The sequence below is a fragment of the Theropithecus gelada genome, chromosome 2, assembly GCF_003255815.1.
Source record: "Theropithecus gelada isolate Dixy chromosome 2, Tgel_1.0, whole genome shotgun sequence".
Classification (NCBI taxonomy): domain Eukaryota; kingdom Metazoa; phylum Chordata; class Mammalia; order Primates; family Cercopithecidae; genus Theropithecus; species Theropithecus gelada.
Genome location: NC_037669.1, coordinates 18,663,934 through 18,678,653, shown reverse-complemented (window position 1 = coordinate 18,678,653; position 14,720 = coordinate 18,663,934). Strand labels below are relative to the sequence as shown.

Sequence of the window (14,720 nt, the reverse complement as noted above, 5' to 3'; positions counted from 1 at the left end):
AGCGGGACTGGGATCTCTGCCACATTTCCGCCCCAGTCCGCCCTCAGCCTCCCAGCCCGACTCTATCTTCTCTCCTTGGCTGAGTAAACAGCCGACCTGAAGTTGTACGTGACAAGAGAGCCTCTGTTATCTCTCCCGTAGCTTCTACAGCACCGTCCCCGCCCCGCTCTCTTCCCTTCGGACCAGCCCTTCTGGGCGCGTCGGATTCTTATCTCCCGCCCCGCGCGGGGACGCTGCAGGCGGCGATAGGCTCCGGACTACAGCTCCCAGCACGCCCCACTTCCCGCCCCCGCCGCCGGAGCCCGACGCTGCAGTGGCTCTTCCCGAAAGGTTCTTTCGTCCTGTGCGGCTCGCGGGCTCAGGACTCCCGGGGTCGGGGTGGGTCGGCTCAAAGGCCGGGCTCTGGGACGCAGGCACTGCCCCAGGTGATAGTGCGGGAGCATGGCCTTGCAGCTGGGCAGGCTGAGCGTCGGCCCCTGCTGGCGCGTGGCGCGGGGCGGCTGCAGAGGGCTCCGCGCCTGGTCCCAGTGCGGCGGCGGAGGGCTCCGAGCCTGGTCCCAGCACAGCGCAGCCAGACGCATCTGCCGGCCCCCTGGCCCGGCTGGCACCGAGCAGAGCCGCGGGCTGGGGCACGGCCCGACGGCGAGAGGCGGCCCCTGGCTGGGGACAGGGCTGGCCGCGGCGCTGGCGGGGTTGGTGGGGCTGGCCGCCGCTGCCCTCGGGCATGTGCAGCGGGCGGAGATGTTGCCTAAGAGCTCGGGGACGCGGGCCCCTTCGCTGGGGAGGACGGAGGAGGAGGATGAGCTGGCCCGCCGCTGCAGCAGCTTCATGGCCCCGCCTGTGACCGACCTGGGCGAGCTGCGAAGGAGGCCGGGCGACATGAAGACCAAGATGGAGCTGTTGATCCTGGAGACCCAGGCCCAGGTGTGTCAGGCTCTGGCACAGGTAGACGGGGGCGCCAGCTTTTCTGTGGACCGGTGGGAGAGGAAGGAAGGTAAGGAGGCCGGCCCTTGGCGGGAGGTGGAGATGGGGGAAAAAGGGTCAGGTTCCAGATTGCAGACAGAAAATATAATAGTTCACAATATGAGATGGGGTAGGTAGGGGTTACCCACAGAGAGGCCGCTGATAAAAAGATGGACACGAAAGGGTCACCAGCCCTCTGCTTGCAGGTGTGGACCCAGATCAGCTGTCACTGTGGTACTGCATTTCAAAATCTTTGCAATTCCGTAGCAGCTTTTTGTTTGTTTGTTTGTTTGTTTGTTTTAGAACTTTTAAGGGGTATTTGTAACTAACAAGCTTAGATGTCCAAAGTTCGTTATTGAACATAAATTTCAATAGATTATGGAACACATTTTGTCTCCTTCTCTGGGTGAATTTGCCCTTTTTCCTCTTTAGGAGATGGAAAGAACTCATCTCCTGCGCGCTAAGTGTCGGCGAAACTCCTCCAGCCAGGATGTCATTGTGTCAGAGTCTTCCTACTTCTTTTTACTGTTGCGCAAGATATATTTGATTGGTTTCTCAGTAGCACTACCAAATGCACGCGTCAGATTTCCTGCTAGGAAAATCTTCCCTTCTAATGTCAAAATACCTGAGCATCAGAACCCAGTTCTCATAGAGGCATACATTCATGACCGTGTTGTTGCCCATACAGTGAAACCCCACATCTTGAGTGGAAACTTGAAGGATTCCTGACTTTTCCTGTTTTGAGCAGTGATATTGCTACATCTATATTAAATGAAGTTCAGTCTAGTTTTCCATCTTGTAATGTTTTCAAGCAAAGACCACTGAACTAGGACACAACCTCAAGTACTAGACTAGCCGTGTGACCCTCAGAAGTTACTTTTTTTATGGCTGTTTTCCCATCTATGAAATACATATATATTTCATCTCATTTAATCCTCATACTACCCATATATATGGATGGAATATATGTGAAGTGCTTAGAATATTGTCTGAAGCATAGGCAGCATTTAGATAAATTGTTGCAGCCACTCGTCAGCAGTTTGGTCTTGGATAAGGTATTTTGCCCCTCTGGTCCTCAGTTTTCTCATTTGGAACATATGAGGGTTGTACTGGATCATCTTATCTCCCATCCAGCTCTAAATGTTCTTAGAAATAAAACAAGCCAAACATGAACTTTGATGAAACATTGTCCTTACAGTGACCCTAGTACCTTAAAAAAAATTAGTAGTAAGGCTCATACACGTGACTACTAATGTGCGTCTCACTTTAAGGTTCTGAATCCCTTCAGAGTTTGAATATCTACTGTTTCTTAATTGCCTGTAAATAAAATTAAAAGGCAAACAGCACACTGAGAAAGAAATTTTTGAAACAATATTGATCTCTTAAATTCAGTAATAATGGAACACCCTTCAAGTCTACCCATTCCCATTTTTAACCTTAGCTTTCTCTCATATATCATAACTGATAGATGCCATTCTGAACAGTAGAATCTGAAGGGAGAATATTCCAGTGATTTATTTTAGATGATGGCAGGAGAATGTTGAAGAAATATTCAGTTTAGTGATATGAGAAGGTCCAGTATTTGCCCAATATTAATAGTGTATGTTATAAAGCTGAGCTAGTTATCTAATTGTATTGTACATAAAATGATAAATACACTGATATAAAAGATTTGGGAAACAGGAAGATAACCATCTTCATGCAAGGGTTGCTTTCAGTTTTGCACATACTCTTACATTCCCTCCTTTTTTACATTTCTATACACAGGAGGTGGTGGCATCAGCTGTGTACTTCAAGATGGGTGTGTTTTCGAAAAGGCTGGGGTGAGCATTTCTGTTGTTCATGGAAATCTTTCAGAGGAAGCTGCAAAACAAATGAGAAGCAGAGGAAAAGTTCTGAAGACTAAAGATGGTAAATCAGACAGCCTCGACAGTCTTTAATAGTCCCTGCAAACCTTATTTTGTCCACAAGTTTTATTTATAAATTAAATACTGCTTCTGAAAAAAGCCATTTGAGTTCATATGCTGCATGTTGAGAATTACTTTTTTTAAATTATGTTTTTAAGAGACAATGTAAAAATCAGCTTTTGAAAATTGACTTAGAAATCATATTAGAGTTACATTGTATCAAGCCATTCAAGGTAACTGAATATAGCTCACTACTCGTATTTTACTTTCCAGGTAAATTGCCATTTTGCGCTATGGGCGTGAGCTCTGTTATCCACCCCAAGAATCCTCATGCTCCTACTATCCATTTCAACTACAGATACTTTGAAGTAGAAGAAGCTGATGGTAAGGGTCTCAGGAGCTATGGAAAGTACTATTGTGCAAAATGTGCATTTTGAAACAGATAAGAGAGCATAACATCTAAAAGTGAGAAAGAGTAGTCTTAAGTAGGTCTTTCAGGAGGCATATAAAGGCAATTTCTTGGCAAGTGCAATGGATTCTGCCCAAGACATGACAAGTAAGAATGGGGCCAGGCATGGTGGCTCATGCCTGTAATCCCAGCACTTTGGGAGGCTGAGGCGGGTGGATCACTTGAGGTCAGGAGTTCAAGACCAGCCTGACCAACATGGTGAAACCCCCTCTCTACTAAAAATACAAAAACTTAGCTGGGTGTGGTGGCACGCACCTGTAGTCCCAGCTACTTGGGCGGCTGAGGTGGAAGAATCACTTCAACCTGGGTGACAGGTTGCGGTGAGCGGAGATTGTTCCACTGCACTGCACTCCAGCCTGGGTGACAGAGCGAGATTCCATCACAAAAAAAAAAAAAAAAAAAAAAGAACGATACTGACTGACTCTAACCTTCCCATATCTTCCCATGTTTCCTCCAGCATAGAAGGAATGATTTAATGAACCTGAACTTCAGTGTGCGCCCAGGGTTCTTTGCAAACATAAATTCATTACATCTGAAGGAACACCTTATGTACGAGGTTAAGTTGAAATTGAGAACTTGCTTTTGGAAAATATTTTACGTATGCATAGCTTTGCTAGTCACCAGGGCATTAGCAGTGGGTCTAAAGTGGGATGCAGTTGATGATGCCTCCTGTGCATGTAGTTCCAGCCTGTCTCTTACCTGATGCCCCATGTCAGAGTACCTGTGCAGTGCCACACCTATTCCTATTGGTGTCTCTGTAGGTGATGGCATTTAAAGTCACTGCTTTAACTTTTCATTTTGAAGCCATTCAGCGTGGTTCAACCTTTTATGTTTAAAGTTGCTAACTAGTATTGACAACTCATACACCCGTGAATATATGAAACAGTTATTCTCAAGTGGTAAGTTACCTCAGCAAGTGTTTTTACTCTTTCTAGGAAAGGGGAGGGGTGGTGGTGGTTCTTAATACAAGGAGTGTCAGAATCTCCTGGGAAGTGTTTATAAACTACAGATTCCTGGGTCAGAGATGTGGGTTTGTTTTGGGTTTTTCTTTTTTGTGATCTAGCTATTTTAAGCTCCTCATGTGATTCTCCTCTACAGCCAGAGTTGCAATCCACTTCCTGATCCACCAGTGTACTGTTTTATCACTCACTGCCCTGCATATCATTCCTTGCAAGTTCCACTTTCTTACTTTTTACTTTATTTCTAATTTTTTGTTGTTGTTTTGTTTTGTTTTGTTTTTTTGAGATGGAGTCTCACTCTTGTCTCCCAGGCTGGAGTGCAGTGGCGCGATCTCAGCTTACTGCAACCTCCACCTCCTGGGTTCAAGCGATTCTCCTGCCTCAGCCTCCCGAGTAGCTGGGATTATAGGTGGCCACCACGCCCGGCTATTTTTTGTATTTTTAGTAGCAGCGAGATTTCACCATATTGGCCAGGCTGGTCTCGAACTCCTGACCTCAGGCGATCTGCCCACCTCGGCCTCCCAAAGTGCTGGAATTACAGGCATGAGCCACCGCACCTGGCCGCTTTTACCTCTCTTTTTCTGCCCGGGCCTTACTGGTCTTCAGAGCTAAAATCAGTTAAAATTTTTTTTTATTGTCATCCATTTTATGCTGAATAAATTAAGCTGCTAAATTAAGTTTTCTAATATAGCCAGTAATGCTGAAGCTCGAAAGTCCGCATTAGAATCCCATGTCTTGATTTGGTAGGCAACAAGCAGTGGTGGTTTGGTGGTGGATGTGACCTCACTCCAACATACTTGAACCAAGAAGACGCTGTCCATTTTCACAGAACTCTAAAGGAGGCTTGTGACCAGCATGGTCCAGAGCTCTACCCCAAATTTAAAAAATGGTAGGTAAAGTTACTGAACTTTCATGACCCCAAAATTACATTCTATTCCTTCTGAAGGCAACTATTATGTCACTAAATACCCTCTTCTGCTTATGAAAATGGAACTATTTTTCTTACTTTACTCATCAGAAGAATTAGAATACTAGTTTTAAGTGGTTGTATTAAGTTACTTAGTTAGGAATATTATAATATAAATTGAGTAGTAACATCTTTTTATTCCAAATGATTTAGAATGATAGACTGTACACTATAAGGTGGTCTGTGCTTGAGAATGAGAGGCTTTTTGATCTAGAGTGGGCTGTTAAATTCTCGTTCCAGATGAGAATTATTGTTCCTGATGTTGACTTGGGAATGTGTAAGGGCATGGGAAGGGTTGGAGAACCACTAGAGGGAGATGCCCACATAGCAGAGATTTTGGCCAAGGGGAAAGAGGAATTGGAGAATTTGTTGAAGAAGTTCTAATGATAAAATAAGAAAACAAACAAAAGTTGGAAGAAGACCCAGAATATTTGTTATCATCAAATGGAATCTTGGCACAAATTGTTTGGAATATGAGTAAAGGACTCAATTTTGCTTAGCGCTCATTGACATTCTTGAAAAAGGAAGAACAGAAAGAATTTTTGTCTTTTTGCTTTGTTTTTAGAGCTAATAGTTGTAGAATGTTAATGTCATTTATGCAAGAGTGTGCAGTTCAGCTTTAAAATTGCCAGAAAAGATGAAACATTTGAATATTCTCCTCTTGATTTAACATTACTACTGAAAAGTATACAGCCATGGATGCATGCAGATACTAGTTGTCTTGTAAACTCTCTCAGAACTTAGCATCCTTCCAGGAGGACTAATAGAGTAGACAGTTCTCTTTTGGTTCTTTTTTCTAGCTATTACTGAGATGACTTTAAGCAGTGTTAGGTAATACAATATCTACGATGCTAGCTAGTTAAAAAGAAGTTATTGGTATAAGTGCTTGGGTTTGAATATTTGTCCCCTCCAAAACTCATGTCGAAATTTAACCCCCAATCTGGCAATATTAAGAGCTGGGCCCTTTAAGAGGTGATTGGGCAGAGCCCTGATGGATGGATTAATCTATTCATGCATTAATGGGTTAAATTCATGGGAGCGGGACTGGTGGCTTTATAAGAAGAGACCTGAGCTAGCACGTTCAGCCCCCGACCATGTGATGTGTGCTGCCTCAGGACTCTGTAGAGACCCCACCGGCAAGAACGCTCACACTAGATGAAGCCCCTCAAACTTGAACTTCTCAGCTTCCATAACTTAAGAAATAAGTTCCTTTTACTTATAAATTACGCAGTTTCAGCAATTCTGTTATAAGCAAAGGAACACCGACTAAGAAGTAAGTAGATTACTTAATTTTATAATGTTTTGAAGAGAGATTTTGAAATGGTATGATTTGGGTTAAAAACTGACTTTACAGTCTTGCTCAGGATATACTTTTTTAGACTGTGTTAATAAAATGTGCATATAAAGAAGGCCAACAAGTCATGATTGAGGTGAATTCTACCGATGTGGCAGTTCTAGGGATCTGCATCTGTTGTTCTGTTGTTGTTGTTGTTGTTTAAGCAATTGAAGCTGTATTTAAGGTGACCTTTTAAATAGCTTTTAGTTTTTGTTTGAACATGTTTTTCTATTTAAGGACCCTTATGCAGAGATTATCAAAAGAACTACTTTTAGGATATAAACTATTTTACGAGTTTAACAGTTAGGAAATGGCTTCTTAGGAAACCTGTTCTAGTAGCCATAGAGGGGAAAAGACTCAAGAACAGATTAATAGTTTTATGTGCTGCCTCACAGGGTAAGCTTTCATATGTCTGATATGACATATGAAAGAATAAAAAATATTCTCTGATCTTTTTTTTCCACCAACTTTTCCCTCTGTCATTCATGCTATAGAACCATCAAATTTTATTCCTGAAAGAGACCTGATTGTGTATAGTACCTTCCTTTGGTGAATAAAGAACTCACTCGAGAGAGCTTGGCTTTGCACCATAGTTGGTGTCATTGTTAGTGGAAGATTCCTGGCCTCCTGCCTCCTACAAAAGCATCAGTGCTTCTGAAGGCAGCAGCTTGTTCCAAGAAATACAGTATCAATATTGGACTGTTTCTCTGTTCACTAAAGTTCTTAGAGTTTCACATCGTTTACATAGACTTGTGTGAGATTGCCTGGTTGCTTTGAAAATAAGAGGATAAGCATTTTTGGCGGGCGCCGTGGCTCACTCCAGCACTTTGGGAGGCCGAGTTGGGCGGATCACGAGGTCAGGAGATCGAGACCATCCTGGCTAACACGGTGAAACTCCATCTGTACTAAAAATACAAACAATTAGCCGGGCGTGGTGGCGGGTGCCTGTAGTCCCAGCTACTTGGGAGGCTGAGGCAGGAGAATGGCGTGAACCCGGGAGGCAGAGCTTGTGGTGAGCCGAGATCGTGCCATTGCACTCCAGCCTGGGCGACAGAGCGAGACTCCGTCTCAAAAAAAGAAAAAAAAGAAAAAAAAAAAAGATAAGCATTTTCTACCTTGGTGATATCTGTAAAAAATCTGTCTAAAATCCTCATTTCATTTTCATAGTTGGACAGCAAATTAGGACACTATCCTGACATTAGTTGAGGATAGTGCTGTAACCTGAAAGTCTCACATTGATTTTCACGTCTCTTTTTTTCCATTTGATCCCTGGTTTGGCGCGGCTGTGTTTTCCAGGTGCGATGATTACTTCTTTATAGCCCATCGTGGAGAGCGGCGGGGCATTGGTGGTATCTTTTTTGATGATCTTGACTCTCCGTCCAAGGAGGAGGTGTTTCGCTTTGTACAGAGCTGTGCCAAGGCTGTAGTTCCTTCTTATATTCCCCTTGTGAAAAAGCACTGTGATGACTCATTCACGCCCCAGGAGAAGCTGTGGCAGCAGCTCAGAAGAGGACGGTAAGTGACTGGGGAATGAATTCTTTCATGGCGTAACTGGGGGAGGTGGAGCAGCTCTTAATAATAGCAGGTGTTGTGTTGTCCGATACTTTGTAATAGTTGTGTTAATTTCTTTTCAGAGCTAGATGGATAGTAAATGAATTAAAAGACATTGTGTAAAGTCATAGTATAATTATAGCAAAGTTTATTTAATTCATCTATACGTTAGAGACTCATAGTAGGCATGTAGTAAGTACTTGCCGAATTTAATTCTGCTGATTTCTCTTAGTCTTCTAGTAATACCCTCCAGCCTTATGTCAAGATGTGAGCCTCATTTAATGTCTTTGCGGCTTTGTAAATTTGGAAGCACACTTTTTTTCATTCATCTTAAAGATTTCACAGAAGTTATTTTAATGGAAATAATTTCAGAAATTCTGCCGGCCTCTCCATTAGGCATTTTGTATCTGATGTTTTTCAGCAAACCTGTAAGATAGGTATAATCATCTTTTTTCAGAAAGTTAAATCTGTTGCCCAAGAGACATAGCTGGTAAATATAAGATCTCAGATGTGGAACTGGGTCAAAATGACTTCAAAACTTGTAGTCTGTGTAGTGCATAAGGTTAAGCAGTTGAAGCAGGTTAAGCAGTTGAAGCAGGTTTGTGCTTCTTACCATGATACTCACCTTAACCACCCTGCTCTGTGCAGTGAGCCTAGTGAGCTCAGTGGGGTGTCCATTCTGAGACTATCTCCCGCCACGGTCTACTTGTAAATCCACTCCAAATTACACAGCCTGCTGGCCCCGATCAGTTTCTCATTGCCACCTTAAATGCCTGTATAGTACTGAAACATGGCTATAAAATGGATTTTCTCATTGATGTTAATTCTGTGTTAGGCAAAAGAAGCTTTGGGTACTAAGGAGGTAAAGCTTTTGCCTTAAAGAGGTCAACTTAAATAATGTTTCAAGTCTAAAGATAAACATTTGCGTATATCCTTTCTTATGACTGCCTGTGCTATCTGGTTCCCATTTATTAACTTGAAAAACATGAGAGTAAATTTTTAGAAATTTCTTAAAGAATACATCTATTTTGGAACATGTTTTTTGTTCGTTTCCATAATTTCTTGAATATACCTTTACCACTCTTTCCTTCTTTCACTTGATATTTATTTTGTGGCCCCTGTGATGAGGCACTATCTTGGCTACCAGGTGGCCATAACATGGACCTGACATAAAGAGTCTCATAGTTTAGTGGGGATGACATACCTAAGAGGACAATTTAGAACTCTGTGCAAAGTAAAGTATTCTAGTTTTGCACAAGATTTTATAGGCAAAGCTGGCAGATTTTGTCAATACTAGTTAGGTGAATCCTTTAAAACTTCATAGACAGGAGTAATGGTTTGTTTTGTTTTTTATACGTCGTTTGATGGCAGATCATTCTGAAAGTCATTGTGTGTGTATCATTGCATGTCTGGTGTCATGAGATAGGCAGAACTGTGGGGTATTAGATTAATTTTCTATGGTATGGTGTGTGACTCTTCTTCAAAGACAGCTTCTTTCTGCCTCCCTTATCTCTGGGCCTTAAGATGGCGATAAACTCTGGGGACTAGGATAACTCCAGCTCTTCTCTGGGGCTATCAACACTGTCTTTGGTTTCTAATACTGCAGTCATAACCCGTTATCTATCCTTTTCACTTACTGTTACCCACCTTCCCCTGTTTTCACCCCCTCCAAACACGGGTCTCCCTTTCAGCAGTCAGTCTCGTTCCCTTTTGACTGTACAGTCTCTTATTTGGCAATCTCATCCAGTTTCTTGCCCTCAGTGACTACTATCCTCCCCCAGACTTTGAACGTCAGTCTTACAGTTATCCTTTTCATAGGAAACCAGAAATTAAAGACCTTTAACTTATTTGTTCGTTGTATTTTGGGAAAGGGAAACAGGATAAAATGTAGGCATTAGTTAAATTGAAGGGATTGGTTAAAGTCCCTAACTTATAGGCACCCCAGAGAGGACAGATGTATGAAAAGGATGAGAAATTATTAAAAAGAAAAGAAAAGAAAAGAAAATGCTGCAACTCAACACTACCTTTTATTATGATTGCTATTAATCTGCAGAGAGACTGAATTAGATAACTACTTATTAATGCAATTAACTACTTTAAGAAAGAGGAATATATAGAATATCAGATCTATACCAGGAAAAGGAGATGGACATTTTTTATTAAAAAAAACTTTTTTTTTTTTTTAAGAAAGATCAGATCTAAGTGCAGCTTGGTGGGAGGTAGAGAGGCCAATGTAAAGAAAGGGGCATCATTTGCTCAATAGAGGAAAGGATCTGACAGAAAATTCATTTAGGACTCTTTACAAGGGTCTCTGTGGTAGGTTTTCAAATACATCAATATAAACTAGAGAACCATACCCATCCCTTAGATGTTTCAGAACCGTAATACCAGGTGAAAAAGGTAGCCAAAAGATAGAATTCTTTTCCATGGTCTTAGAAAAGGATTCAGAAGAGTCACTTAAATTATTTTTTGAAACAGACATAAGAAGGTATTAAATAGTTCTTTGTACATAAAAGTCAATGATAAATGGTGAGAGTTAGAAAGGGAGCATAGATAAAATTCTTTACACTTTTGCAGGGCTTTTGACAAGTTCCATATACAAAAGGTGCGTTTAAATAATTCAAGTATTGCGGGCTGGGCGTGGTGGCTCAGGCCTGTAATCCCAGCACTTTGGGATGCTGAGGTGGGTGGATCACGAGGTCAGGAGATCAAGACCATCCTGGCTAACACGGTGAAACCCTGTCTCTACTAAAAATACAAAAAATTAGTCAGGTGTGGTGGCAGGCGCCTGTAGTCCCAGCTACTCGGGAGGCTGAGGTAGGAGAATGGCGTGAACCCGGGAGGCAGAGCATGCAATGAGCCGAGACCGCGCCACTGCACTCCAGCCTGGGTAACAGAGTGAGACTCTGTCTCAAAAAAAAAAAAAAAAATTATTGTAGGAACCTAGAGAATATTTTGCTATAGATGGGTATCAAGACAGTAACCAATTGGTAAATATGAATATGTGAGAGAAGTTTAGACCAAGGGAGTAATTTCTGAATTAGATAAATGATCTGAAAGGGGCACTGTTTTTTGAACTTTTCAGATTATGAATCAGTCTAAATGCTTTTGAGTAGTAGAAATTATCCTTTTGAAATCAGAGAGGGAGACCTTTTTATATCCTTGTTAAAGGCAGAGGCAGGATTTTAAACTGGATGGAGTCCAGATCTGACTAGGGCAGTTAATATACTGAACCAAGTTTTAGATGATGCTAAGGGTATTTAAAAATAAAAAATGAAAACGCTGCAACTCAACACTACCTTTTATTATGATTGCTATTAATCTGCAGAGACTGAATTATGTGACTGCTTATTAATGCAATTAACTACTTTAAGAAAGAGGAATATATAGAATATCATGGTCCGTTATTAATAGATTATTGTTAGCTGTAGTTGGCCTTTCAGATACAGAAGTTTTACACCATCTTGGTAGTAGTACTCGTGAGTTACAGACAGTGAAATGAAATCTTTGTCTCCGAAACATTCCAGAGTATGAGGAAGGCCAGAAGGAGCTGGGTTATCTTGAGAAGGGATGCATCTTTTTTCTTAATTGTTGTGCTTTAAACTCAGCTTTGTGTCAATTCTGTTTACTTATGGGAAAACATAACCTTGTATTGTGACTGCTCTATGTTGGGTCAGACTCTGTATTCTATTGTTCGGTGGGTAGAATAACCTTTTATTTCTGCCTGTCCAGATGGAGAGCTCTCAGTGGGCTGTAGGGTGGTGTCCTCTGTGCCAGTTCCAACTGATGGGAACTGGGGGAAAAAACCCACCCCTTTTTAAATATTTGTTATGGGTTAGTCTTAAGATTGTACTGAGCTGGCCCTTAATGTTATTTGATGTATTTATGGCAGGTATGTAGAATTTAATCTGCTGTATGATCGGGGCACAAAGTTTGGCCTCTTCACTCCAGGATCCAGAATTGAAAGTATCTTGATGTCTTTACCTCTAACTGCCCGGTAAGAAGATAACTCATTTTAGTAGTTATCCCTACACTCCCAATTCCCAAACACCCACAAAATATGAAAGTTAACACCGCAGATGTCATACCTAGGTCTGTGTTAGTTTTGACTTTGCTGATTTGATAAGAAAATCACCGTCAAATAAGGCAAATCAAATGGGATATTTTAAGCGGTGACATGGTGAATGCCACGGCTCTGTGAGGGCAAGGAGAGACTGGAGGGAGAGAGAATACAGGCTGAGTCATGGTGGCTAGGAGGTGAGATGGACTTTCCCTGCCTATTTGTTTTTCTGGAAAGAGCTATGCATAAGTATTAAGCTAAAGAAAGTTTGCCCACGGATCCCCTGAGGTTCTATACTTTATGAAACCCTGGTTTATGTTAAAGGTGTATTTTGGCTCTGGGATAGTAATATTAGCCAAAGCATACCCAAGAGTTATCAGGAAACTATTTTTTTGGCAAATAGGTTTTTTAAAGGTCAAGTTGGTACAAGGCACATCAGGCACAGTAGAGACAAAGAAGTATAAGGGGTTTTTTTTTTTTTTAAATTCTTAGGATTTTATTTTTCATTTAAGTAAAGAGGTATATGTGTCATTATTTTTTATGGTTTTTTTGCTTTTGTTTTGGACACGCATAGATGGGAGTACATGCATTCACCCTCAGAGAATTCCAAAGAAGCTGAAATTCTGGAAGTTCTGCGCCATCCAAGGGACTGGGTGTGTTGATACAGGCAGAGTGGCCGTGCGGGGGTTTGGAGGGCACAGGGTGTGTGCTCCCCATGCCACTGGCCGGCACTTTGCTACTGTGTGGCAGTTACCTGTGCCTTAGTCTTTTCCACTCTGCACCCCACCTCGTGGGCAGATGGTAACATGTTTTGGATGCTGTCAGTGATGAATGGTGAGATGGCAGATTGTCAGAGTCAATTGATGACACCTCATTTATACTTGTAGTGTCATTTTATATGACTAGTTTACAAAATTGGACATTGAGTTTCCAAGTATTGAGATAAGGGAATGTAAATAGTATTATATGTATCAGGAAATTTCTCATCTTGTTTTTGTTTCATGGGTTTTTTAAAGTTTTCATTTCTGCCATAAAAATCTGTGGTGGAATACATTTTGTTTTCATTAATTCAGTGACGTTGACTCTTCAGAGTAATTTTAGAACTTGAAGGTAAAAATTTACTTTGTCAATACTGAAGTCTCTGCTGTAATCTTTATACATCTTTCTCCAGAGAACATGATAGTGTCAAGTAGATATATATTTTTATAATAGGTATTTAGAAGCACTTGAAATATTCTTAATCTCTGCATGTGTTACAATTCAGTTATTTCTGTAGTTTGTAAACTCTAAAGTGACGTTACTATTAAGAGATGTGTAAGTTGTCATTTTGATTTTTGTGGAACCATTGTTTGTTAATGTTGGGATTCTCTGCCCTTTTGAATGTGAAAGCTTATTTCCCTGAATGCTGATACTTAAAAGTTTTCTATTTCAGACATCTCTATGTGGAAGTTGAGACTAAGAATAATCCTAGGGATGCCATGAATTTAGGCAATGTTTCTCATTTGGAAAATGAAATGAGAAATAATTTCCTTCTTTAAAGCAAATATATATAGTATGAGAAAGAAACTTGCAGGCATTTCATGCACACATTTCTTAGCAAAATGGACACATTGAAAAGTCCTCTTTTTTATGTTAGAGATTCTGCAGCTCTTTGCTCTTAAGAGAAAATCGCAACAGGATTCTTAATGTGTGACTTCTTTGTTCATATAATAATATGAATGTATTATTTTATTTGCTTCATAATAAAGTTTATAAGGAACAGCATCTCATACATATCATTATCTTGGAACACGTTGAATGTATGTGATTGTGTGTGGCCTTTTTAGGGCTGGAAAATGTATGAATTCTTCAACTGTCTTATAACACATCTAATAAATTTTATTATGAAATAAGACTAAGAAATATTTATATTTTTTGTTGCCAGGATAATATAGGAAAATGCAAATATTTCTTAGTACAGTTGATCCTTGAACAACATTAGGGTGAGGGACCCCAACTCCTCCTTACTGCACGCAGTTTCAAATGCTTGTATAACTTTTGACTCTCCCAAAAGTTAATCACTATTAGCCTACTGTTGACTGGTAGCCTGACCAATAACATAGTCAATTCACACATGTTTTGTGTTATATGTATTATATACTCTTCTTACAAGCTAAAAAAATGAAAATGTTATTAAGGAAATCATAAGAAAGAAGATATATTTGCTATTCATTAGGTGGAAGTGAATGATCGTAAAGGTCTTCATCCTCATTGACTTCATGTTGGGTAGGCTTAGTGGGAGTGGTAAGAAGAAGAGTAGGTCTTGCTCTCTAAAGGGTGGCAGAGGTGGAAGAAAATCTGCAAAGAAGCAAAACTGTGCAGTTCAAACCTGTGTTCAAGGCTCAACTATACTAATGCCAGAGTTCCTGATTCCTAGGTATTTTACTCAAGAAAAATGCAAGTTTTGTACTCAATTTTCACAGCAGCTTTATTCAATGGTTGAAAATTAGAAACAGCCCAAATGGCTAA

At 40.9% G+C, this 14,720-nt stretch overlaps 1 protein-coding gene across 1 annotated transcript; it reads left to right on the top strand.

The window, feature by feature from the left end:
- Nucleotides 1-302: 302 nt before the first annotated feature.
- On the top strand, nucleotides 303-14,110 carry CPOX (coproporphyrinogen oxidase). The gene is made up of 7 exons (XM_025377793.1): nucleotides 303-994; nucleotides 2,731-2,874; nucleotides 3,144-3,254; nucleotides 5,046-5,187; nucleotides 7,898-8,116; nucleotides 12,045-12,149; nucleotides 12,787-14,110. Exons 1-7 carry the CDS (start codon nucleotides 442-444, stop codon nucleotides 12,872-12,874), a joined length of 1,362 nt encoding a protein of 453 aa, XP_025233578.1. The 5' UTR covers nucleotides 303-441; the 3' UTR covers nucleotides 12,875-14,110.
- The last annotated feature ends 610 nt before the right edge of the window (nucleotides 14,111-14,720 follow it).